At 43.7% G+C, this 27,518-nt stretch overlaps 1 protein-coding gene across 1 annotated transcript in view; it reads left to right on the top strand.

Moving 5' to 3' along the window:
• The window catches only part of plcb1l (phospholipase C beta 1-like), a 104,654-nt gene that overhangs the window by 25,170 nt on the left and 51,966 nt on the right, over window positions 1–27,518 (top strand). The window contains 1 exon segment of the mRNA XM_079180849.1: window positions 5,376–5,444. Coding sequence (XP_079036975.1) covers window positions 5,376–5,444 — 69 coding nt within the window.

Genomic DNA, 27,518 nt, shown 5'->3' with positions numbered 1-27,518 from the left:
ATGTTTTATGTGCGTTGTGACTTGACAATGAGGTTATGGTGGAATCTGTGAATCTAAATCCATAACGAAATTAAACTTACTTTGAGTGTTATCCTGATTCTGACTCGACACATAACTTAAAGATCTTTTAAGCTGCGAGGGAAATACATTCTGAAATCAAAGCCTTTAATCTCTCTAGCTTGCTTGCGTATTATCCTCACCACATTACCTGCTAGCGTTTAAATAACCTGCATTAAGCCCGCGAAAGCTCGGCTCAGCAGTCTGCGCTGTAGTTGGTGTCCAGGAGGGTAGACATGCAATTTTACCACAAAGTAATGGGACTGCTGAACAGCATTAGTTCAACACACAAGACAAAATAAAGAAATTACTGGTTGCACCAAAACCTCCCTATGAATGTACCTTTAAAAGGTGAGCCTGCAAAAGGAAGTCCTGAGTTTCAATATAAACGTTCTTTGGGTCGAGTCTGGAAAGTCGTGTGTGGACGAGGGGTGACTGCCCCCCCCCCCCCCCCGCTAAAGGTGACAAGTGGATGGAGAACACAAGTGACACACTCAGGACTACAAAAGAAGTCACTCTTTCTATGATGATACGAATAATTATAATACAATAATGGGTGACTAATCTCTATTGAGAACAGACAGCGGAAACAAGCGTCAGTTGCAGCCCCGACGGCAACCCGTATTTAATGCTTTAGAGTGCTAAAGTGCGAAAGTCTTTTCACTTTCACTCATGTCACAAATCTCCCAACTGCATTCACATCTTTTAAATGTCAGAGTAAAATTGGGGGCAGATGAAACTGGAGTCAAGCATGTCTCAAACTTTGAGACAAGCGACAGTGTTGCTCCCACATTGTGGCTGGTGATAGGGATGCCTGTCTGAGATCTCTGCATCCGCACACCACATTTGTCAAAAGAGGACTTTACCCTTTTGAAAGCCCAGATTTTGCAGCGGTGAAGGTTACAGTGAAGGCCTTTTACCGCGATGACAAGGTTGGCGACAGCGGGTGAAAGACTGGCAGGAACGGACGCTCCTGTTTTAAGACAATTTTATGGTGGAGCTGTGGGAACTGTTTTCAAAGTGTCCAACACGCCTGCAGAAGAAACTGCGTAGAATAATTAAACCAAAGAAACAAAGTTTGATGTGCACATACTAAGACACACCAGAGAAAACAAGTGTTGGTATTCACATGTTGTAAAGAACCCTACCCAATGCCTGCAAGCTGTTTCTATTGCCGTGTTTAATCCGAGGTGGCCTGTGATGAGAAACTGTCCCTCGTCGGTTGCTTATGACAGAGCTTTGATTGGTTTTTGAAGATTTCATTGCATTTTTATGATGTTGCAGAGGAGGAGAGGGAAGAGAGAAAAACTGGAGACATGGAACTGAGTGGACGGATGAAAAACAGAGTGAATTAGTTGCTCGATTGAAATAGGCCCTTGGGCGGCCTCATGGCAATGGCAGACTCTCCAATTTGGCTCAAGGCTTTTGTCGCATGCCATACCTCATTTCTCTCCCACTTCTGCTGTCATTCTCCACTTCATAGCACATATTAAAGCATTTACTCCAAGGAGAAAATAAATGATTTACGACGTCATAGGGCCTCCTGTGAGATACTACGTCATCTTAGACTACTGATAGGACAGGAGGCGGTCAATCAGAACCTCAGTGCAACGTCTTTACACACATATGTGTGCAGGAATGTGTAAACAAAATGTCCCCACAGTCATTCTCCTCCTACATACACGCTTTTCCCTTGTTTTGTCTGAATGTTTGCATCTCTTTGCATCTCTTTAGTCAGCCTCTTTCAGGTTTGTAACTTAATCACAGTGGGGCTGTTAGAGTCGCTCCACAGGAACCATGAGGACGGGAGCGGCAGAGCGGATGCGGCTCTCAACCCGAGTTCAAGCACAGCTCTCCGCGAACCATTTTCCCTCGTAACGGGACGTGTTTTCCTGGCAGCTGAGAGTCGCTGGAGGGCCACTCACAGGGACGGGCACAGCGCCTGTTTAGTGTGTTTTGTTCCGCATGAACATGATTAGGTTGACTCGTCCGTGCCCAGAGTCCTCTGACCCTGAGTCAGTGGGCCTTTGAAAACTCTTAATATAAAGAATGCAGCAGTGTAATTCATTATGCAATAGTCTCACATAGCTGTGCATCACGGAGCCGAGGCTCCCAAAGAGTCCTGGCATACATGCTGTATATATGAGAGCTTATTTTGGTCCGTGAGATGGCACGGAGGGGTGAGGGGCCACCCTGACATGTTATACCAGTACAGTCTGTGTGACCTCATGACACAAACCAGCAGCTTGTCAGCAGTCCTGTAAGCAAACCACATCTGACTGGCCAGCAAACGGGACTCCAGACATTAACATGCATTGCTGTAGATGAAACGTGACGCAATGGAATTAACCATTAAAAAGCTTGTTGGTGGATTGATGATTTGTTTGATCTCTTTCCTTCTTCTTCTTCTTTTATTCAAATAGGTAAAGTAGAACATCATTTTTTTTGTGTTATTATTACAGAACACTCTTGACAATGTGACCCTTCCATGGCACACCATACATAACAGTCCGGGCTCAAAACATCTCCCCCTGTGCGTGTCCACCCCCCCCCCCCCCCCCCCCCCCCCCCCCCCTGTTCCTGCCTTCACTTTCTTTGCTTCTTGTCTCCGTTGCTCAGCAGAGGCCCTGTGCCCTGTGGAGTGCACATCCATTTTGAACCCGGAGGCTGTCAGGCATGCTGTTGGTAAATGAGCAAGCCAACCTGTGGCTTTCAGTCTCCCCCACTTCCACTTATCCTTTTCCCCGTCTCTCCTTCCCATTCCATGTTTCCCTGGCCCTCTCCCTTGCTTCTCACACCGGGCACCTCCCTCCCTCCTCTGCAAGCTCCGTCGTCGATACGCAGTGAGGACTGTTTTATTCAAAGCACCTTGGTACAGACCTTTTCCCAGTTAGCCTCGAGTCAAGTTTTGTTTTCAAATGAAAGGAAAACAAAGAGTAGTCCAACACAAGGAACATGGTCTATTTGTATTAGATGTAGAGCCTGAAGCAGAGGCGTATTTGACAACAAAATGACTCACACAGATCAATGATGAATTTCCTGCAAAGTTTTATACAAACACCGCCCTCCTTACTTGCTACTCGGAAAAAGGAATGGGTTTAATTTGAAAAGAAAGACAGCATGTTGCAGATGTTGCGTGAACAGCGGCTACACAGCAGGTAGAGACAATCAGGCACAGAAAACAGAGCCCGGGGCCAGCGTATGTTAAGCATGTTCATTAATTTTCGGTACTTTCTCTCCTGCTGGCCCTGCTTGTTTCCTGGACGTGCCGTGGATCCTAATAGGCTTTGGATCCCTGCTCGCTGTTATGATGCACACAGAAATGCCCAGAGAGAGGGAGGGAGGGAAATAAGGGAAAGGTGGCGCAAGATGCAGGGTGATAAATAAAGAAATGAACAGATAGAGAACAGGTGTCAGTGGAACAGGAGAAATAAGGGCTGGACTGCCTGACTGAAAGAACTTTTAATTGACTAACTGTCCAGTGTCTGCACATATAAATCCAAGACAGTATTAATAAAAACTGGCATCAACTTTAGTGTACTTCTGCACAACGAGCAAGCCTGCGCACCCAAACGCTGACACGTGCCTTTTGGATGTCACAGTAATCGCTACACGTGTATCGTCTTTAGTCGCACACTGTGTAAGCAGCTTGTCACCCAAACAGGCAGTTTGCTTTACCTTTAATGGGCCGGCTCTATAGGTTAAACAATGACGCTGAACCAGCCTAGAGCCGTGTTAACCATGCATGGCTGGAGGGCACTAAAAAGGATCCCATCAGCGAGCGGCTTCCTGTAGCCCCTCTGTTCCACCCGGGCCCCCATGTGGAGCCCCGTCTCTCCAGAGAGACTTCAAAGGCATTCGCATTCGCAGACCTGATGACGTTAACCTTTGACTCAAAGGCTCTCTCTGTGCAAACAGGGACATCCTAATTGATGCTATGCACCGCAGAAAAGGAATAACTTGTCCTCGTGGATTGCAGCCATTTAGAGTGCTTTAATTCCCGCCGCTTCCAGTTTATGGAGACAGACAGTGGCTGTGCATCTACCGCAGCAAAGTGGCCACATTTCTTTAACGACCTCTATTTACCAAGAGTTTGCGTCTAGAAATGCTGCTCTATTTGGCGTTCTGATTCCTTGGCTTAAATATGCCATCAACGTATCCTCGTACAACAGTTCGTATGATACTTATTATTTACGAAGAAAAAATACTTGTGTGTTTTCCAAAGAAAGTCCAGCAACACGTGTCATTACATGCATATGGTCTTTTCAAAATAAACATCCGTCTTCGCAAGAAGCAACTCTAGGTTTAGCTAGCAACACAGCTACTTGGTCTTCTGCAGGATAGATTTTTATGTGTATTTACCGCTGACTACGTTACTGGCTCTTTAAGGAACTTAAGCATGAAACAGTTGGTCCGTGGATTGGTGGATGCACAGACAGACGGAGGAGTTCATGGATGCATATCCGTGATGTGTCTACAGGTTGCCTTTCCTGAACTTGGCAGACAGGAGGGGAGATAAGTTCAGATCACTAGCAGGAAGTTGTTCTGAGTCACATGTTGTGTCTCTTATTTTGAATTTGTTCCAACTTCTCCTCTGCATCACTTCGGCGCAAATATTGGAGCTGTAAGATGGAACAAGAAGCTCTGACACGGCTTTCCACAATGCAAATCAATAATGAATCAGAGGTGGAGCCATGGTTTCCACTGACTGAAAATGCTGAATACTTCCCTTTCTTGGTTAAATGATGGTGTTTTCAAGGCTGTCGTCATTAGGGTCCCATCTTATGTGTCTTTACCAGTTGACCACCAGTCTCACAGCCGACTGCATCCAAGCGGTGGCACGGTGCTATGGCAGAGCAGCAGAGCATTGTCTATGTGTGGAGCGTTTTGCAGCCGACCAGCCAACAGAGATTCCAGCGGCGTGCTGCAGCTGAGCATATTGTTTGTCACGAAACCCAACCTGCGCTTTTTTCTTTGGTTTCTGGCACGTCTCACCAGCCTCGTGTGTATGAATTCATGAGGAAATTCAGATCCAGAACCTGTGTGTGCTCATTTTGCTGGGTCATCAGTCAAACCACACACACACACACACACACACACACACACACACACACACACACACACACACACACACACACACACACACACACACACACACACACACACACACACAGGGTTGCTAGAATGTTTTCCTCCAGCCTGGATCCCAAACAGCTCCCTTGGGCTCTGAATGTCTTTGTGTCCCAAACTGCCTGTGAAACCTTTGAATTGGTTGGCATTGATACTGAATTAGCTGTTTTTCTTTTTTTTTTGAACAGGATACGGATCTACTGGATATAGCGTACATAAAAGATGCCAGAAATGGAAAGTGCACCAAAACGCCAAAGGTAAGCCTGCAATGAACGGAAGTTATTTGCTTGCCCAGCCCAGAGTACTTGAATATGTTTCTGTCTCTGTGCCGTCACATTTGCGTGAATGCAAGCTCTATGGAATGTCTTCAAATTTAGCACAAAGGATGAACTGATTAGAATTTGGTGGTCAAAAAACACATTTTTGGCCATAACTCAATAATTCATATGCTTAGAATCGAAATTTCCGATCAGATAAAATGATAAAGTGAACCTTACTGGTTAGCGGAGAGATACTACTGCGAGATAGTGAATCTGGTTCTTCTACGCAATATTTTGTATTCAATGAAGAACAATAGTTTCAATATTGTTCCTGTTTTGGTCCCTTGAGGCTCTGGAAACGCAATGAGCTGTGTACCGAGAAGACAGAGGAGGGCTTTGTTTGAGCGATGATATGCTTTGTAAGTGTTTATTTTTGCACAGAAATGAAAGCCATGAGTGGGTGTGAGCCCGACCACGAACTGTCTGCATCCATCTAGCCGTGAACTCGGTTCCAGACAGGATTGAAATTGTTTGAGGTGGTTGTATTGGTTGAGACTTGTATGTTCACACATGGGTGTAGTTGTTTGTATGGGAGGTGGAGTTAGTGTAGTTGTCTTTCATACAACCTTCAGATCTTCATATTCTGCATGGATATGACTTGTGGTTGATATGTGTCGTGTGCGGCTCCATGGATGGTGTTCACAATTCATCTGCATGCATTTTATACAGTTCTCAGACAGCGATGTGAAGACAAAAGCGAGGTAGTGAAGCTCAAATGACAATTAAGTTTGACAAACATGATTTGAATTCAAACCCACACAGTACATGGATGGTTTCCAAATTGCTATTTCACAGCTAATTAAAAGGTTTTTGATTGTGAGCGATGAGAGAAGAATTTGTACACATATTTCTTTTTTAATCTGGCACGCTGCAAACTGTCAAATGAATTTGGCACATTCTGGTGCCGTAACAAAGCCAAAATCTGTTCTCGCTTTTAATTTCCCTACTTGCCAAGCAATGATTAGAACAATAACCTGCATTCTTTTCCACTTTCTCTTCATACATACCTGCTTATTAATGACAAAATTCCACATATCTGTTGGAGATATTTAGTCTTGTGATGAGCTGCTGTTACATAGCAGCGGCAGTCTTCATCGTTTAGACTCAGTGCGAGTGGGGGTCGCGCACTGCTGCTCTGTCGGGGGAGTGAGTAATGATGGAATGAGTACAATAACACAGAGAGGATTCATGCATTTCTAAACAGCTTACAGAGTGATGCTACCCAGGGAGAAGACATGGCCACGTGACAGGTAAGATGGTCGAAGCATTGGAAATCCATTACTGGGTGATGGAGCGGTGATGCACCCTGGGCATTGTAATGGGAGCACCAGTGAGACACATTGTCTGAAGAGTTGATGGGATGAGGAGAGGAAAGAGGAGAGGAAAGGGGAGAGGGAGGGGGAGAGGGATGGAGAGACTGTGGGGATGAGCAGAGAGAGGAGAGGGAAAAGCAAGGGGAGGATTTTATGTAAGGTCTGCAGAAGGATGAGAGGAAGGACACAGAGATGTTCAAAGGAAGACGTCACGCGAGAAGCACAGATAATACCAGACAGCACTCGCTGTAAGTGGACATTGCTTTTCAAGGCTTGCTTCTCAAGTATTTCTCCTTCACACGTTTTAAGGATCTTGCCCGAACGGTGAAGGTTTTTGTTTTTTTCAACGATCACTGTGCTGTTAACTTCAGCCTCAGAGAAATGCACAAAAGCTGAAAGATCATTTCTTTCCACGAGTCAAACAAAAAGCTTTTTAAATGATGGTGTTGGTTATGCAGAACACAAAATACTGATTTAGACAAGTACAGAAATCTGAATAATAATAATAATAATTTCATTTCTATATCACGACATAGCATGTTTTCTAGGAGGTCAATAAATAAATAGTCCGTATGAAGTTACCACGTGGTTTTTTATTCAATCAATTAAGATGACGTAATTGTGTATCACGATATCTCGATATATGATTACTCACAATATTATTCCATTGAGAGATGATAAGAACCATATGGAATTATTGCCAAGCTCAAATTCAAACATTTTAAACAAATTTGAATCCACCCAAGTTAAAGATGCTTCCTTCCAATAGGAAGGTAGGAACGCAGATTGAAAGAGGAAAATATTTTTCCAGTCAATATTTCACGTTTAAATGTAATAGTTTTCAAGTCACACTGCACATACAGCTCTGGTGTTTTACCGTCTCGTTGTTGCGTCTGTTGATTTTACATGGATATGCTCTCTCCTCTTTGAAGCCCGTACCACTCTTCTCCTCTCTCGCTCAAGAGCTGCCTTGGCAGCGCTCAGTCATTCATACAAATTGCTGGAAACCAACACACTCGACGAGACGAGATGTGGAACTCGTGATGACATGACGGTAAAAAGCTTCAGAAGTGCTTTTATTGTGCCACTCAAGAGTCCCGCGTCTAAGCCCAATGTTGTCAGGCTCCGATGCAATCATCCTCAACAGACTGGAAATGGACTCCGGATGGAAAGGCTCTTTTGGCTTGTTTCCACTACGGCTCAAGTTACTTCATATTGTCTTTGAGCGCCATATCGGAATTTCTGTCTGAACCCCGTTAAGTTTTCTGATCCCGCTGCTGTGTTCATCGGCTCGTCACAGCGTGTGGGCGGCATGTCTGTCCTCTGATGAACTTATGCCACCCTGCCCACGGGCGCCTGCTCCTCAGTTGTGATTCATACATTTCCACTGTCAAGACAGACAGACACACACACGCACTAAACACAAATACATTCGATGGAGACGAACGCTCACTTACCACTTGCACATTGCTGTGATGTACGTACTGAACACACACACACATGCCGAGTAGAACAACGGAGCACGATACCAGTGGCCTTTGTTCTACTGTGCTCACGATGATGATGCTAATTAGCATGTGTCCACCCCATCACAGCTCAGGCTGATTCGATTGGCCGCATGTCAGAATGACAACCTTTGTGTGACGGATGGATCCAGAAATAAACCACACACCCTTGGGTCCAGTGAGCAAAGCACAGCGCTAATATTCATCCACTTCATATAGACCCAAATAGTTTTAGCAGATTTGCCATATTCAACGCAGAGAATAGAGGGCATGATGCGTGCATCACGTAGCTCATCCATCCCATGATGCATAGAATCAGGCTGAGGCACTGCTGACTGACTGAGTGTAGCAGAAATGGCTGTATAGACTCTTGCATGCTCACGCACAGACACAGAGGGGCTGTCCTCAAAATAGCATTTTCTGGTCGCAGTATTGGTGGATTTCACGCACACAAAGGCATGGTGGCTGTTGGAGGTTTAATGAATCAAAATCAACTGAGAGGGGAACAAACGGATTTCTGGGCTGTTTTCATAGGGGATAGTTAACAAAGGGGGTGTTATCAGCAAAGAAACACATTGAAATCTCCAAAAACAAACCACAATCCTGCTGCTACAGGATTCTAAAAGATGGACAATTTATCCTATAGGTGCTTAACTTCAACAGCAGCTCTTGATTTGAAAAAAATGTATTCTTATTTGGCTTTCCTCGTTCCTTGTTGTCTTGAAAGTGAATACAAATGTAATGAATGAAGTGAGGTTGGCAGCAGAATCAAGGCTACGATATTAATGTCCTCCAGAGGTATCTGTTCCTTCAGACTTTCATTGTGAGGTGAGAAGAAGGGGCCGCCAGCTCTGTTGCAGTCTTAAGCTCGCAGCAGAGAGGACTGCTGCTAAATGCAGAGCAGCTTGTGTGTCCCCAGCAGTGTAACAGGATCTGGGAGAGGCCAGCAGGCCATTATCACCACCGCCCTGTCTGGCCAACAAAGTCGGCTAAAGCTCCGTCTCCCCGCAGCAGTAAGTGCTAAACACCTCCTCCGAGTGCACAGCGAGCTACTGTGGGGTTTAGATGTGCCCCGCGTATCCAATGCACATTCAGGGCTGCTGTGTTGTGACAGAGTTTACAGAGACGATTACATAGTTCAGACAGTAAACACAAAACTGTTCAGGCACCATCAAGTTATTCTTTTCTTTAGTTACAAATCAGAAAAAAAAGACCCAGATCGTCACTTACAGCTGCAACAAATGTGAAAATAAATAAATATTAACAGCTTCTTTAAATGTCATAGTACAAGCGAGGAAGGCTTTTTTTCTTTTTTGTTGAGCGGCACGAAGCCTCTCGCTGTGGCAGTGCTTATTTCCATCATCTATGCTGTCCGGTGTGTATCGATGAAGGATGGGGGTCACAGTGTGCGCTCCGGCTGCAACAATCACAGCCCTTCGAGTTTATCGATGTAACAGTGGGGCAAGGGGCCTTTGTCTGACCAATGAACACAGCTACGCTCCCGTATGACAAGATGAATAGCTGAGAAAGCATGGAAAATACTATGCAACATGAATTCAGTGACCAGTCGACTTGTGACGAACGCTGTACGCTCTCAAAGGAAGTGTCTGCAGCTGGTCAAGATGTACGACCTCTGCTGATATGTGAACCGTTCCTCAACACCCCGCCTTAGCTTTAATTTCTGGTTTGCATTACAGCGGCAGGGGAGATTCCTTTGGAAGCAATAAAAGCTCCAAACATAGCTTCATAACCGCTCTGATGAGTATGCAGGTGCATCTGCCGCTGGTGGCATATTGTACATTGCGTTACGCTACATTTATAGCAAGTCCAGTTGAGCCGCGTATCGGCTTATCACAGAGCCAGTGCTTTATTTGTGTGTGTGTGTGTGTGTGTGTGTGGAGCATGATAATACCTGTGCTACGTAGAGGTGTTATTTTCACTGTGTTTCAACGCCGATGTGTGCATGAGTAATATATATGCAAAAAAACATCGTCTCAAAAGCAATTTAAACCTCGGTCTCACCTGCTGCACAGCTACGCAGTCGCCATGTAGTCAAAGAGAAAAAGCACTTGATCCCTGCTTACTGGCTGACATGCAGGGATCAGTGCTATGAGATTTACTCCGACGGATGTTTGGCAGCACGTCTTCCTCTCACTGATTGGCCGTAGATTAGTGTCACGTAGCAGTGTGTTGAAATAGTGGACTTGAGACCATTAGGGTTTGGTAGCATATTAATGATCAAATCCTTAAGAATGGCAATTGGGCAAAACGAGCACTGATGGTTTGAGAGATGAGCAGCTGAATGTAAAAGGAAACTGTGGGAGGACAATCAATGATAATGAGTCTCCACCAAGGCCTTTGTCAGAGAGGCTGAGAGACACAGAGTGTGTGTGTGTGTGTGTGTGTGTGTGTGTGTGTGTGTGTGTGTGTGTGTGTGTGTGTGTGTGTGTGTGTGTGTGTGTGTGTGTGTGTGTGTTTCGAGAGACAAAGAGATTGAAGGCATAATATCTCTGGCTTTTGTACTCCAGTAGAGCAGAGCGGAAATGTTCTATATGCATAACAGTAAACTGATGTCGCTTTCTGAACCTACCAGACTGTTCTGGCTGTCTTATTATTTGCCTTTTTACCCACTTATAGTCATTATATCAACACACTGCTGGTTATTTATCAAAGATCTAATTTTGGAGATAAAAAACAATAATCGTCAACAATACATTTTGATCGTAATATTGATGTCAAGGTATTTCATAAAAACATATGAATGAATAACCATGAATAGGAGGGGGTATCATGGGCATTTTTAACAAGATAGGATTCAGATTTGAAAGGTGAATTTTGCTCAAAGAAATACACATTTAAGTCTGTGACAAAAAACAGAAAAGTGTATTACCAACCATAGTTATGACAATGACATGACTTATGTTCGCTATTTTCTTCTATTTCAAAGCTAAAAAGCGATCAAGACTTTATGAAATGTCTATGCTGAAGATGAATGTGACACTTTTATAGTTTATTTTCATAAAAGACGCTCATGGGGTGGAACAGAATAAATAAAGACAATAATTGAATGGGGAAAAAAAGGAGCTATTTGTATGTGGTAAATGTAAATGAATGGAAGTGTGGCTCGTCTTTCCTCCCCAGCGGGCTCAGAGACATTTCAGTGCACAGAGGCATGACTGAACTGTCTGTCAGTTGACAGGGTCTGGAGAGAGAACTCCCACACACTCCCATTTTAGACTCACTCACTCATACACACACACAACAAGCAAGCAAGCACACAGCATCATACTCATGGCACTCTGTCTCATGGCGATCACTGAAATAAACATGCCATCACCGTGTGTGAGATGTAGTCACCGTTTCGAAGCCACGAGTTCGGCATTTTGGCTGTCGCCATCTTGTTTTTTTGCAACCGAACTCTGAATAAAACATTTTAAGGCGACCAAAACGGTTACAGTAAACTTTCATGGACTGAAAACACACTGTGAAAGGGCCATAAAGCATCCCCTGCTTTATGGTATATTTGACTCTAAATGGGACCATCATTTACTAAATGAACATCATGCTGTATTGAAGTAGTATTGCAACTAGCAGTTGAGACCATAAAGTCATGACAATGTTTCCTGATGGTAATAAATCAAGAGAGAAGTAGAGTCATTTTCTCATAGACTTCCATGCAATCTGACCTGTTTTACAACCAGAGGCGTCGCCCCCTGATGGCCATTAGAAAGAAGGCAAGCTTAAGGCACTTTTGCTTCACTTTTTAGACTCGTAGGTTGCTGCACTATCCTCTCTCTCGCTCTATTTTTAGTCAATCAGGCAATTCAGTCAATTCAGTCAGCGCCAATATGTGCAGAAGAGATTGGATACCAATCCCGTTGCTCCTAACTAGGGTTTTCATCAGGGGGATTAGCCGCAGGGCAAATGGCAGATCGCAGTAAGAGGTGATTAAAGTAAACGGGTATATGGACTCATTGATTTTTATAAAAGAAACTGCAGCACCATTTGTCATCAGTCACAGACAAGCAATTGATCAGCGTCACGCATCGATGTAACCTCCAGGCGAGCAGCAGCAGCTGCAGGGATTGAAAAAAGGCGCAGCAGAGAGAGAAAACCAAAAAGAAGCAAAGAGAAGGTAAGCATGATGGACCCTGATGGGTTTGGGTTTGATTCTTTAGTCAATTACTTAGGTTATCCCCGCACACAGATGAATTCCCCCAGTGTGAAGCTGGCCGTCTCATTACCGCTCATGGAGGAATTGAAGGCGATGCTCCGTCTCTCTCTTTGGGCTGCCTCAGAAACGGCTTCCCGTTCCCAGCTAACGTGAGACCGGAGCTGCTGGATGAGGATGACTGAGGAAAATAATGACTGAATGAATGAACAGATGAAATAGAGACTGTGATGAACAGAGCGGCCTGTGTCGCAAAGGGGAGAGTTACCCAAGCGCGTCCGGAGATGGCTATCTTGGTGAAAAGGCCAGAGGTATAGCACAATGGCGCACCTGTGCAGGTAAAGTTCCTTCAGTAGATCTCCAATGATCTGGAATGTCTCAACAATTTACTCAGGAAAAGCTTATTCTTCCTTCTTCTTTTGTATTATTTTTAGCTTGGTAATGATAAGAACTAAAAACAACGACATGGGAGTTAAGTCTGCTTTATGTTTCAGCCAAAACAAATAAGAATCATTGTTCACCCTTAGCGTCACAAACAAGCTGTTACATCCAATAATATAGGACGTTCACAGAGTTCTGTTATTGAATTTGGTGAAGTCAACTCTGTGCGCTGCACATTGTATCAAAGAAATTCAAACAGAAGACTATTGGTTAGATGGAATCACAAAGTCTCATTGAATCACAAAGCAATTCAGACACATGGCAACAGGAGAGGAAGACAAAAACAGAAGCAGTATATAACTAAACAATGGCAGAAGTATTGCAATTGAGTTATCTAAAAAAGAACAACAATGTAATGTTTATATACAAATATAAAGGTATAAACGCAGCGAGGGTCTACCAAGTGAAACTGGACCTGATCAAATAAGTCTGTCTGCATTTAAGCTGGTAAAGACAAATCGGTGTAAACATGGAACCCCATTTTTCATACAATAAGAAAATGTTAAATCAGTTTGTGCTTTAAATTTACATTATTTCTAATAGCCATCCTCTTATTGTAAAAATAAGTCTGATTGGTCTGGTTGCAAAGAAAAACAAGATGGCGACGGCTGCAAAACGGTAGTTTACGAACCAATGGGTGAGATCATGGTCACTACTTTCGCTTCTTATATTTACAGTCCATTGGATTGACAGAAACCGTATTTAAACAGTTAATGTCTTTTTTTTAGCTAGCTATTTGAACTATTTATCCATCACTTTTAATTAAATATTTCAAATGTGTATCTACTATTTTTAGTTATGGGGGCATAATACAAGATTGACAGCGGCTCTCATCATGGCAACAGCTGAGCCGCGGCTCATAGCTAACGGTGCTAACAGCGCTAAGGAGAAACTCAGATAACAACACAAACAGGAGGAAAAACGACTTCATTCTCTGCTCAGGTAGACAGTACTCCACTATATCTTTGCTTTTGGCTAATCTTTAAATATTTATCCGCTAACTATCTCTGTGCTAGCCTTCTAACTAGGTTTCATGCACCCTCAGTGGCTTTAAGGTTAACTGTGTTTACTGTGCAGGTGGCATATTGTCGCCGGTGGCAAGATAAAAAGGTACATTTACTAAATACAAGTATCAGATCGATCTGACTAGCAGCCATGAATCTTGACTGTAGCTCGTTTAGCCTGCCACCGCCAGGTGACTTAAGCCTACAATCAGTGGCTCTTAGCGGCGCTACTATCGACTGGTCTCTGTCTGGATTTAGCTGTTCTTCAATGCAGAACAATCAATCAGTGTGAATATATGGGACTGGTTGCTCTTTTCAGCCATCAATAGGGATCCCAATAATTACTTAGATATGCAGATATTTGACGACACGATTCTTATTTAGAGGCCCTGATTGGTTTGTTGGTTTTTAGCTTGAAATGAGGCGTAAGTGATATCAGTCTTCTCAAATAGCGTCTGTACATCAGGAAATTATCTCTGGACGAAGAATGGAATTAACTTTCCAGTAGAGACATTCAGGGGCCCCCGCACTGGCGCACACACACACACACACACACACATGCACACCAACATACATCGCCCACCTTGCTGATGAGCATGAAATATGAGGGGTTATGACCAGTCTGATGGGTCTGTTGCTGTGGAAACCATAAGGAGGAGAGGACGAAGATAGAGCTAACAAGGGCAGGAGAGGCTCCCTGACACACGGTAACTTTACGTTTGACAGGAGAGCATATAGGAGCAATCGCATGAGCCACTAATGAAGTCCCCTCTCGCCCAGAAACGTTCACACCTCTTCTCTTCTATCCAGTCTGTTTTGGCTGATATGTCTCCGTCAGTCTAGGGAGTTTGTTTAACTGCAGTAATTGGAGCAGCGTTTGCTGAGATCTGTCAGCGGTTCCAGACGAGTGATTGTCAAAGTGATTGAGAGACGAGAGTTTTAAAAACTCACAAGTTGTTTTTTTTCTGCTCGACTGAACACTTGATTCAGTTTCAGTGAGAATCAAAACTTCTCCAAAACACAGTCTATGGCAGCATCTGCTCTCGATTCAAACCCAGCAAAATGTGACGCTTGCTTGTTTTTCTGTGGACCTTTTAAATGTTCACGAAATAGTAAGTTGTTAGACGGTCTGGGGGATATGAAGCCCCGCTGAAACAGCTTCAGGACCATTTTAATGTTAATTTTCTCGAAAGATTTTTAGAGAAATGATTGCACCTTTTAAAAGTTGACGATTTTGGGAGCAAACGTCTCAAATGACTCATAACTTTAATTGGAAAATATAATCTTTGCTGATGATCAGGAATGCTAATGAAGCAGCGTTAACAATCATTGATAGTTTTTCGAGCTGTAGATATCTCATTTTTGAAACCTGACTCTGCAATTGGATAGTTAATAAACATCCAGACAAGCCGGCAGGCAGAAGGAGGTTTCTCCCCTTTCCTCTCTAATTTGTTCGGATTTAATTGGGTTGATCAGTATCTCGTCCAAGTTTCCCCGCCATACTGTTATCATCCATCTACTCATAACGGATATGCGGTGAACGGATGATTTAAGGATGGACGAGATGAGAAAGCAGCTCTTGGGAATTGTGTTGATTGCCGCCTCGGTCACACTAGTCAGCTCCTCACACCATTAATCACATAGGTGAGACCGGTGGGGGGACGTATAGCGCCCATGAGATGTGTTCTTTGTAGCTGTAGGTATAAACGTGTGTATTTAAGGGACCTTTTCGTTGCCGAGACATAAAAAAGACAGGTGACCTTTCTCCCTCCCTCTAAAGATCCCTTCCAAGCACACTCGCCCGCCGAATCCTTAATTGGTTTTCGATAGTAAATCTCAGGAGGGTCAGTAAAGAAAATGGCTGATTCTTAATGTGGCTGCTCCAGAGACCACAAAGCTCTCACAAACTATTTCCTCTCCAAAGAGCCGGAGCAAATGGAGATGGAAGCCACATTTTTTTTTCTTCACCCTCACTTGTTTTTCTCCGTTAAATGACGACGGGACAAACTGAGTTTGGCTCCAATCACTTGGGAGACTTCGGGTCTTTCTTCTTCTTGAATGATTTCACTTTTTGTGCATTTGTTTTGCACAGGAAGTTGTATTACATTTGTTGGAGCCATTTGTTTGGCCACTTCCATTCTGGACACCGCATGGTTTTTGTAGTTGACAGACTGCAGGCTCTGTTTCACAAGTGTAACACTTACCAGAGATGCTCTCAGGAAAAACATGTCTACTCAACACGTATTGTAGCCTCGTGCAGTTTAATAAATCCTATTCATTTAAAAGCAAGTGTAAATGATGATGTCAGTAGAATAAGCCCAGCAATTTCCTCTTTTTACTCTTACACATATCATTATACCAGCCTTTTGAAAGAATATCTTTTGTTAACATTTAATATTAAAGCAGACCCTTCAATTAGCTCCAACAAAAACACACTTGATTCAGAAATATCTTAAGAGTTAAAACAGGTGCAATTATGTCACCCCGTTGTGTATCGTACTGCAATTATTGAAACATTCCTCCAAGCTTTGCTTCCCAAAGTGTTGTTGTTACATTCTGTACTACGCTGTAGGAGGCTGTACTATATAGAGCAACTGGCGGGCATTAAGCCTTCGTAGGATATAATGGCCTCTGCCAGTAAAGTCATGAGTGCAGTCTCCCTCTGCCGATTTTGTTCCGTGTATATTGATGATATTTATAAAGTCATGACATTGATGTATGCACTCTCAGTCTTCTGAGGCAGTTTGTAATGATGTCCACCAAGCGTGATGACAGTTTTCACATGCTCTACTTCTGGGCGGAAAGGCGCGTGCAAGAGGAGGCATGTCTGATTTGATTTGTCCGACGTGTTTTGACTCGGCATGGTACTGTATTCTGACAATGTTGTGGAAAAGGCACTGAGATTATGTCGGTTATGACAGTAAACACTTCATATTTGGGGGTTAGGATGATATCCTAGAAGGATTGATCCACTGTTACCACATAGTTTGTTTCATGTTTCTTGATACGGTTAAGGCTGTGTGCTGTGTGTTTGTTGCGGCTGTCAATTGTGATGTTTTTGGAGTGAATAAGAGGATTGACAAACACATTGATTATATCAAACCCTTTTCTAGCCTGTATTTCCTAATTTGTTCTGTTTCTACACCTGAAGGACGGCCAAGAAACAAGGAGAGCGACTCTAGTGAGAGCTGAGGATTTTAAATGCTTCTCTCTCTTTCCGTCTCATACAGAAAAGAAAAGAAGAAAAAAAAAATAATATCTGACAATCCAAAATCTGATAATCAGCTGTTTTGGATTGTCTGTCTTGTTAGCAGGCAGGCATTTTGTCTAGACGCATCTCCTGCACTGCCATTAGAGACCGAGACTGTCTAATTAGGCTTGTAGGTGAGATAGGTGTCTGTTAAACAGCCGTGAACTTAAAATCATCTTTTTATCAGAGATCGGTCTCACCGAATCAAAGCCAATCAGATATGGTTTGTAGTCCCGCATGGGGGTGCTGATTTTCTCCCATCACCTGTGTCATTAACACCGTGGCATCTTGAAATGGGGTGTCTCTCCCCCCCAAGATCACTCTCAGCTCGGTGCATTAGCTCGAGCAGAGGATCACACGGCCTTTTGAATATCTTTAAATATCCAAGCGCTTGTTTGAACATTCCATAATCCTTTGTTGGCAGATCGCTGGAGCACACAGATGCCATACCAAATGGGGCGTTATTGCGAGGGTGGTAGGTGGCCAGTCGGTTGGTGGCTGGCATGGCCTGGGCCGGCAGATGGTCTGGGGATGTTGGGACAGCAGGCTCTCTGTGTCACGGCGATGTTAATGATGGCAAAAGGCTAAACGATGATTACAAACAGAGGATAGATCACAATTATCCCTGCACGATGCTTACCAAGGATCGTCAGATGTTTGCAGAGGGGTTTGGAGGCCCAATTAGGGCTGTTTATGCACAGAATCGTGTCGGCCAGTACATTTTGCTCTCCATGGGCGGGACCAGTGTGTGAACTGGCATGAGAGCGTGGCGCTAAACAACTGTTTCCTCAGACTTTTTCTTTACATTTTTTATGAAGCCCTGAATGACCCAGCAGACCTTGCTGTCTGAAGCACACACCGCCTGACATAAGGTGCTCTCATGAAATAGTCCTGCTGCGATTTCACAGAAAAGAAATAATGAGCTTTGAAGTGAGGAACATTCTGTTTCCCTCAAGATCTGCCTTGAAAGCACAATGCTGTAGATTATGGATTTGTCCTATGAGAGTCACTTTAATGGCATGAATGCCTCAAGAGTGTAACATTGATTTTGTGAAGCCACTTTAGGATATTCTTCAAGTTTGAGTATTGAGATGCTTTAAAAGACACGGTGAAATAAAAAAAAAGACATGTTTCAAGTTCAAATTTAAACAAAAAATGGTTTTCATTTCCAAAGAATGAGGTTGAGGTCTAATTCATTCATTTCTCCCTCGTCCTCCTGATCTAACAATGGGGGTGGGGGAAGCGTGGGTGGAGGCCAACAGTCCTCTTCTACTGCACATCTCAGCACAGCCCTGCATCTTCATTCAAACCTTTATTTAACCAGGAGAGTCCCATTGAGATTAAAAATCTCTTTTTCAAGGGAGACCTGGCCAAGACAGGCAGCAGCATCAGAAACACATAGTTACAGACAGAAAACACAGAAAAAAGACAAGTTAAAAGAAACTAAAAGTTAAGAGAGTAACGAAACCGAGTTAATTCTGCTAAGCCACCCCACTTTTGAGCCGTTCACTCAAATCTGAAAGATCTGATTTAAATCCCTCCCGTAACATCACGTTCAACCTGAGAAGAGGCATGCTGTGTTAAATTTCTCACTTGTATAATGTCAGTAATTTATCAGATATAAATAGCTTTTTAATAGTCAGGGCAAGAAACGTGATATCCTTATTTCCTATTTGTTTGATTTCCTGCAGTTTACAGCTGCCACGTTATGTCCCGTAGAGCTCATATCATTACCCTGTCTGACTGACTCTGACTAACTATTAGTCAATGTATAAACAAGAAATGCTGATGATGCATCGGTTCATTTCCTGCAGGACGCTGGCGATACATTTTGTGTCTCTGTAGCCTTGTATGAGAGGCCGGTACACTTTCTATGAATTACAGGCCACGCACATTATTGCACAACTGCTGCGTGCGTCATTCATATTAGCCTGCGTCTCTGGGACGAATAAAGCCAGGTCTCTGCGTATGTCTCCATCAGCAGAAAGACGAAGCACAGCCCCTTCTCCTCAGCTTCACTATTACTTTACACAGCATGGCGGCTACATCTGATGCTGCACAGCCCCCCCCCCCCCCTCCGTCCTGCAGGAATGTCCCCCAATAAACCCGATTGGTTCTGGTCGGAATTACTAAAGATGTCATTGGGGCTGGAGTCTGCTTAGTGTCCTCTACGCAGCAAGGAGCCCAGCATATTGGAGTGTTTTGTGAGGAAGGAAGGGGGGGGGGGGGGTGTAAGTAAAAGATGGCAAGAATGTGGAAACAGCTAGAGGGAGAGGACATATGCTGCTTCCTTACAGCAGCAGTAGTGGTAGAGCATCTACAGCCCCGGAGGCTGCACTGTGCCAACAGGGAATTGTATAAATTATTTACTCCCGGACCCCATTGTGGACATTTTCCCCTGCGGGGGCCTCCCTCCGCGGGTCTCCAGGCTCCATAGAGGGCCCGAGTAGGGTGCCAGAGGGAGGACCGAAGGCTGGAAATGGTCCTCTTTTCCAAACACATGGCCTGATATACTGCGAGTCTTTTTAGGCTGCTTTGAGGAATCAGGGGAAGACATAAAAGTGCACTTCATGAAAGAAGCTTGTCGGCACCAACTTATTTTTTAGATGGTTTGGATTCTTGGGGTGTTGGGATGTTTTTATTTTTGTCACTTTTATTAATGTGAAAAGTTGTGTACCAGGATTTTGCTGCTAGCTGGAAATACAATCCACCGTTGTAGCAATAACATTTGCAAATGTGAAATTCAGAGTTCCAAATCAGGGGAATTATCTACGGTGGATTTGTAAACCTTAAGCACGTGTTTACACAACTTCTAATACTACTTTATTATTGATCCCTTCTTAGTATCCTTCCTCCTCGTGGAAGTAAGAAATCAGGGCATTCTCTCTACTGACCAGCAGGGGGCGACTCCTCCGGTTGCAAAAAGAAGTCCAATTGTATAGAAGTCTATGAGAAAATGACTCTACTTCTCTCTTGATTTATTACCTCAGTAAACATTGTAAACATGGGTTTATGGTCTCAATCTCTAGTTTCAAGTCTTCTTCAAAACAGCATGATGTTCATTTAGTAAATGATGGTCCATTTAGAGTCAAACAGACCATAAAGTGGATTATGCTTTAGGGCGGGCTCACTGTGATTGACAGGTCTCTGTTGATACCAGAGACGTATATACAGTATGTCCACATTCCAAATGTGGTAACTACAGTAATGGCGACGGCAAAATCGCCTAACTCGAGGCTTCAAAACGGGTGACGTCACGATGACTGCGTCCCCTTCTTATAAACAGTCTGTGGTTCGGGGTCACTTGGAGAATACAGCAGGTGTAAGTTCAGTGTCTGTAGCTCCAGGATGCTGGTTCCACCGGTCCCGTGACCGTTTCTGCTCCGTGTTTATTTTTGCACTACGCATGATTAAAAATCTTCGTGTGGGCGGTTATGCATCTGTGCCTCCTTAGATGCCAGTGCACATGCCTGTGTCGCCTCCATGCGTGCATGTACATGTACACTGTGCACCACTTGCTTTTAGCGTTTTCTCTCTACATTTCCAGAAGTCTGCCCGCACTGAATTAGAGCTTTGGAATGACTACAGGATAATTACTGTAGTTATGTACCTGCCAGTATCTGGCACCCGGGAGCTGTTTTTAGTGCCACCCTTGAAAGACTGCCACTTGATGGACAGCCTGAACACAATGGGGTTCATCCACCTCACAAATTGAGGCGAATGAGTCACAGAGTGTGGGTGGAAGTAATGACCAGAATACCTGGGGCACGCTGAGATGGAAGAAGTACTTTCGAAGTAACAGTGGGAACAAAACTTTGTCTTTGTTTTTCAAATGACATGGTATCAAATGGGGCATTTTATCATAAGCTCCTTCCACCTTGTTTTTGACACCTTTGGACTCATTTATTCTCTCATAAGAGTTTTCTTTTTACAGTTTTTCATGTGTTTGATTGAATGGCCTTGGTTTGAGATTGTGTTTAACTTAACCAGGTTTACTTCCCTTTCTATCTAATTCATTTAGCTGGTTGAATGTTCTCTTAATTGGCAGTAGCTACACTCAAAAGCTCTCCAAAACCGGTGAGCCCATTTTTACTCTTCCTGACAATTGCCTTTTCAGCTTCGTTTTTTGGCAGTCTATCATCTTATTACACACTTCTCATGCTTTACTAAATTCTTCATCCAAGTGAGCCACGCGTTCGAGTCGATTTCCAGCTCGGCTATTTGACTTGTGCGCCACCGACTTCCCGGTTTTGTTTGGGCGGTTCGCTGTAATGAGAATTGCCGAGCTGGTGAGTCACAGCGGTTGATTATTTTTTCTCCTGCTGGAGTTCGTGCGGTGTATCTGAGGTCGGCTGCCTCCTGTCTGTGCCTCTGCCTTCCTGTCTGACCAATGTGAGCTCAGCCAGCGAGAGGAAGAGCGCATGCCAGGTAGAGTGCTTCCACCTCATCAAACCTGCCCCCTTGCCCCATCTTTCTGTCTCACCGTTTGTTCCCTCACAATGACTCGCACGCAGCGTGAATCGTCCTCTCGCCTCTTTTTCTTTGTTTCCTCTCTCTCACTCCGTCCGACTATCTCTCCCTCTGACACCGACCCGCTCTTAAGAGCTCCGCGAGTACCCATGAGTGCACAAGTGTACGAACACATGTAAGATTTACAACCTCATTTTACCACTGAATACGGGATGCGTGCCCTTGTAGCAGATTATTATGCAGGTTACATTCCCAGGAATTGAGGTGCAAAAGGACTCTCTGTGACAGCGATACGGTTAGTCTCCTCTGTATAATTATCCTTATGTCCTGCCCTCCAAGCTTTTATGTTCCCTCCTAATCCATTCTGGCAGTCTGCTTCCCTACAGGTCTCTTATTCCCTCTGTCACTCCGGCATCTGCTACAAAAGTCTGTTTTGGGCCGTTAATGGCAGTATTATCTTGTATTCTCCGGTGTCTCGTCCAGGTGTTGTTATGATTGGGTGTGAATGTGCACGTGAAGACTAAGCCGTTAAAGAACCTATTTCATGATGAAGTATTCAGAGAGATTACCTCACTGACAAACCTCCTCCTTGAAGTTTAGTGCAAAACATCCATTGTCTTTATGGCTGCCACTTTCTGGGTCTGTACCCATCATATGGCTTGACAACTACGCAACACATTTTGTCCTCAGGACTTTTTAGTTATTGAGACAAGAAAAGCAGGATTGAAACCTGCTTTCATTGAGCAACAAGTACTGTTTTATACAGGCTTATGGTATCAGATATGATCAGATATGAAACATAAGAACATTTATTTTCTCCCTCATCTTGTATTTATACTTAATTTCATCCTTTCCATGTGTGATTTATTCTTCAAGATAAATAATACATTTAAACTCTGCGGCTCTGCTCCTCTTCTGCATATTTGCAAAGCATCGTCTGTGTCTTTAAAGGTGCAATGTGTAAAATCTGGCCAGAATTTTTGTTTTTATTTTATTCAAAAGATGAATTAACATTATCCAAAGAATGTAAAAGAACAAAGAGTGTTCATGTATTGTGCTGCAGAGATATCTACAGCCACAACATCCGGTAAAAGAGTTTCTTGTAATGCCACTTGTTCCTGGCGAGGCGATAGTGAGTCACCGTAACGCCAGCTGTAGTTCCTTCAAAAAACGAAAGTTGAGTGTACAGTTTAGGTTTATGGGAGATGTGGTTGCCCGCCAGATGTTGCTGTTGTTGCACAGGTTATTGTATGGACCCAGTAGTAGAGGTGAAATGCTGCCTCCTATTCCTTTGGGGCGGGTGGCTACATGTTACACGTCGCACCTTTTAAAGGCCGATACACATGAACCAGTCCATACACAAAATAACAGCATTTATCCAACAGAAAAATACGAGAAGTCCTTGAACAGTCCTTGTATCTTTAAACAAACAAATACAAAATGGGATTTGGAGGCACAGCGATGCTCTCTGTGTCAGGTGGCTCATTCAGTGGCTGTAATAAATGATATAACAGCCTTGTTTCAAATTTGGCAGCGGCTGTTGTCCACTGCCATTTTGTTTAGATTTCCATGAATATATTGTTTTTTGTCAAATGAAATATATTCACCCCCCTCCCCCCAACCCCAACAACTTCTGTGCCGTCCCTGTTATCGTTTTCATTGATATCTGTAATTTATGAGATGAAAATGTAGTTTATTTGGCCTGTAAGAATTATTCCAGCTGTAACGTGTGTGTCGTATAATCAGGACTCTAGTAAATCCTCATGCTTCTTGGTGCCGCTGCAAAACCGATTTCTCAGCAAGATTGTCCAAATTCCTCCCAGTTTTTGGAGCATTATTCTCTTCAAAGCCCTGCGGTCATCATGTGCAGTCAATAGAGACGCTTTTGTTATTTGTTTTTTGGAAAGATTGCGGTCACGTTGAGCGTGAAATACAATAACAAAACGTGAGTTTAGCATGCTTTAATATCACAGGTTATTTGAAAAGAGAAGTGGTACAGATGAATGAATTTATATTGCAGCAGTTATGAAGTGCAATTTCTTGTATGAGGTGTAAAAAGCAGACACACACACTTATTTCAGCTCAGGAGATGAGTTATTGAAATAAATGTGGCGGAGGAAACGTAGTGAGGCCGATTCTCTGTGACAGTTTCTGTCGGGTGACCGTTAAGTCAGACGGTTTAGTTACGGAGAGGGATGTGATTTGCAGACAAATACTGTCGGGCATTCCTCTTGCTTCCAGAAGAATGTGTTTTCTCCTCAGCGACACAGCAGCCTGCATGAGATGTCAAGAGTTTGGCGCACGGACTAAATTAGGAGTTTCTGCCATTTTCTGGCCCGGGCTGCAGCCACAGCTGTCAACAGCAGCTTTACTCCACTTAAACACTGATAGTGGGCGGGGGGGACTTTTGACTTCCTATCAGGCTCCCTCAAAATCTGTTTTGAGCCCAACGAAAAAAAAACTGTATTTACTGTCGTCAGCAAGTATGCATGACGTCACATTTGTGCAAAATACAGATTGGCTGCTGCTCCGGGCATGAAAATCCAATAAATAGTTTTAGTTCAGTGCGCCGGGTGGAATTAGGAGTAGTTCTATGAAATTGTGAAAGTTTCTGGAATGATGCATCAAACACACCTCGCTCCCCTTCAATTTCTTTCGAACACGTCTTTGCCCGGAGGGTTTGGAGTCCAGCTGCCCTGCAGGCGTAGTGAAGGTTTGACAGAAGTCTGGCCGGGCGGTAGAATGAGGTCGGATCTGTAATAAGTTCCTGCAGTCTGCGGTTAGATTATTCATGATACAAATGTGATATTCAGGAAATATGACGTTTTTCACTTTCCCCTAAAAGTGTGTAATGCTCAGTTCAGTTCCACTGGGCATCATGGGACGATCAGCATCGGGTGTGAATGCTCGGCCACTTCCCCCAAGTCGAGAAAACTTGAGCGCCTGTCAACACAAGTTCTTGCCGACGTGCTGACATTTTGGAAATGGCGTGATATCTGCTCTCCGTGCCCTCTCCGTCCACCTCTCTTATCGCTTCATGTGTCACTGCTTCGGAGGTTAATGAAATGCCCCTCTTGAAGAGCTGGAACGAGGGATTTTTTAAGTTCCACGTGAGCTTCCAACCACCTCCCACTCATTTTCTCAACCTGTGCCTCGATGCGTGAGCGCCAACGACACATCGCTGCTGGCGTTTCAGCGGAGAGATAATGATGATCTTAAGCTTTTGCTTCAATCAGGTTGTGAGTTCTTTACTCTATTTCCCTTCTTAAATATTAAACCCCTCAATCAAACCCATGCCGTTTAAAGAGAGAGTTTTAAAGGAGGAGGTTTAACATCTTCTTTGGCACTTGTGCACGGCCTAACTGGCCATCCTGTGTCCTTGAACTCACAAACTGTGTTTACTGATGCCTCATTGGTGGACAGTTGCCAATACATATGCATTACAGCCAAGTGAGCCAGATGGCTTAAAGGAAAATGAATATCTTTTTTAAGTAATCAGCATCCTTTTGGCACACTCAACCACTAGCCAACCGTTTTCCCATTTTTGAGAAGGTATTTTTTGGCTTTCGACAGCGAGGGGCACACACACACACACACACACACACACACACAAACACACACACAACTCCAAATGTGTGCACACTTCCATAGTCAGTGACGCATAACCTGACAGCTGACTGATGAAGCGCTGACCTTTTACTCCTGGCCTTGTGGGCAATTCTCCGCCTCATGAAACTGTGGCGGTCGGCATCCACTGACACTTGAGTGCTCAAATGAATTATGACCGCGGAGGAGAATAATGAAACAGGAGCAGAGACAAAGAGCTTTACAGATGAGAGCAGGATGGGGATAGGAAGCCCCAGAATCAAAGACTCCTTCCTCCCGCGCACCTCCCGTCTTCTGTTCTCATTCGCGCTCTCTGATCTTGTTTACAATGCAGCTGTTTGTGAGAGCTTCATCCGCGGCTCATCCTCTGTCTGTACACACTGCACTGTGGCCCTGGCCGAGTTTCAACCTGGAGCTGGAAAAAGATTTGCGAGGCGGCTTCCAAGCTGAGGAAGTTTTAAAAAATATAAAACTGCAGAGCTGTAATGGGAGCAGACAGCTCTGCCATCCTTTAAATGAAAGGCTGCTGCTGCCGAGGCAGAATCAAACAGGCCGTTTGATCAGCAGAAAAGCTTTAAAGCTGAACTACATGGTGTCCCCCTGTAGCAGAGATGCTCCTTGCTGTAGCTTCCCACTGTGAGGGTGGGAAGTGTAACATTTTTTTCTTCTTCTTCTTCTTAGAACTAAAGTTGTTGGCTTCTTTGTTTGTATGTTTCTGTTTGTGTGTCTTTGCATACAGCTTCTGCAGGGTTTAACACACACTGAATCTTTGTATCTGCTTGTTGACCGTTCTGGAGAATTCTTTTTTTAAAATATGTATTTGATGTAATGTACAGTACATGAAGAAATGTGTTACTTTGGAATAAACTCTGTGAGATGCATCATTTGCTTTTCAAGGACTCACTAAACAAATGAAAAGCTGAACGATATCAGACTCGATGTTATTCAACACAACCAACAACAGATAACCAAACGCATGAGTTGATGAACCTGCAAAGATCGGGCGGTGAAGGGGAGGTGGAGGGGTGCGTAACAGCAGCACGGACGTACTGAAGGTAGAGATACAATCGTATTTAAAGAGAGACAGCAGCACGATGACAGGCTGTCGATTGGATAGAAGAGACCAGCTGATCTAAACAGCTGATATCTTGATTGACAGCCCTGAGCAATGACAGCAAGGAGATTAGGGCTGCAACAACGAATCGATAAAATCGATTATTAAAAGAGTTGGCAACGAATTTCATTACACAGCGTGTTTCTACCCTTCGCCCGAGAGGCGTGGGTAACCCGCTGAACCCCACTCCTGATATTAGTCCATTTTTTTTTTTTAATTATTACTTTAACAGCTCAGGGATGTTTGAGCAACCTGTTTGTGCACTTTCTGAAGATCTTTTGCTCTGTGAATTTGCACTCAGTTCTGTTTTTGAATAAAGGGTTGGAAATGAATGCTTTTTTGTTTTTTTTATCCGGTTCATCGATTAATCGAACAAAATCAACAGATTCGACGATTATTAAAACAATCGTTAGTTGCAGCCCTAAAGGAGACTATGAGCGAGCATGCGTGAGGAGTGAATGGTAGACGTATGAGAAATACACTACGGGCCAAGGCATGCAAGAGTATAGTCTTCTTTACTGGACTTACACTAGAGCTTCATTACTGAACACATTGACAGTCGGTGGTAAGATGAGCAAACAAAACACTTTAAAAGATATTTAAAGGTCATCGATTCCCATCCGACGGAGCCTGAAACATAAAAGCTCTTTTACCAACTTCTGTAGATACAAAGAGGACTATACAGAGGATCTGATCAAAGATGTGTAAGGAACAAATATTTGTTATATACACAGTACATAATCACACCATGCTGAGACCTTTCACAAGATTTCACAACAAAATACATATTTTTCTTAACAATTCTCTTTCTACCACGGTTCTTACATGAAACTGTGGATCATCTTGAGTGACCCGGCCATGATTTCTCATTATATTGGAGAGAAGGCAGACACCGTCACTGATATCTCCATGTACAGTGCAGCGCATCATCTGCAGGGTAAATATATTCACAGACACAGTGCCTGTGTGTGTTTACTGAGACTGCAACTCAAGGTAATCCGTATGTTGTAGAATAGGATGTCTACATTCCGGTGACCGTGCGTGTGCATGCGTGCGGATGATGAGGAAGGCTCATTTGCGCTTGGCCGTCTTTCTTCTAATGGAATCAGTGTTTCAATTCCTTCTGTGTGTGTCGGT

This window comes from Pholis gunnellus, assembly GCF_910591455.1.
Source record: "Pholis gunnellus genome assembly, chromosome: 19".
Lineage (NCBI taxonomy): Eukaryota > Metazoa > Chordata > Actinopteri > Perciformes > Pholidae > Pholis > Pholis gunnellus.
Note: the sequence above shows the minus strand (reverse complement) of the source record. Positions and strands in the feature narration are given on the sequence as shown.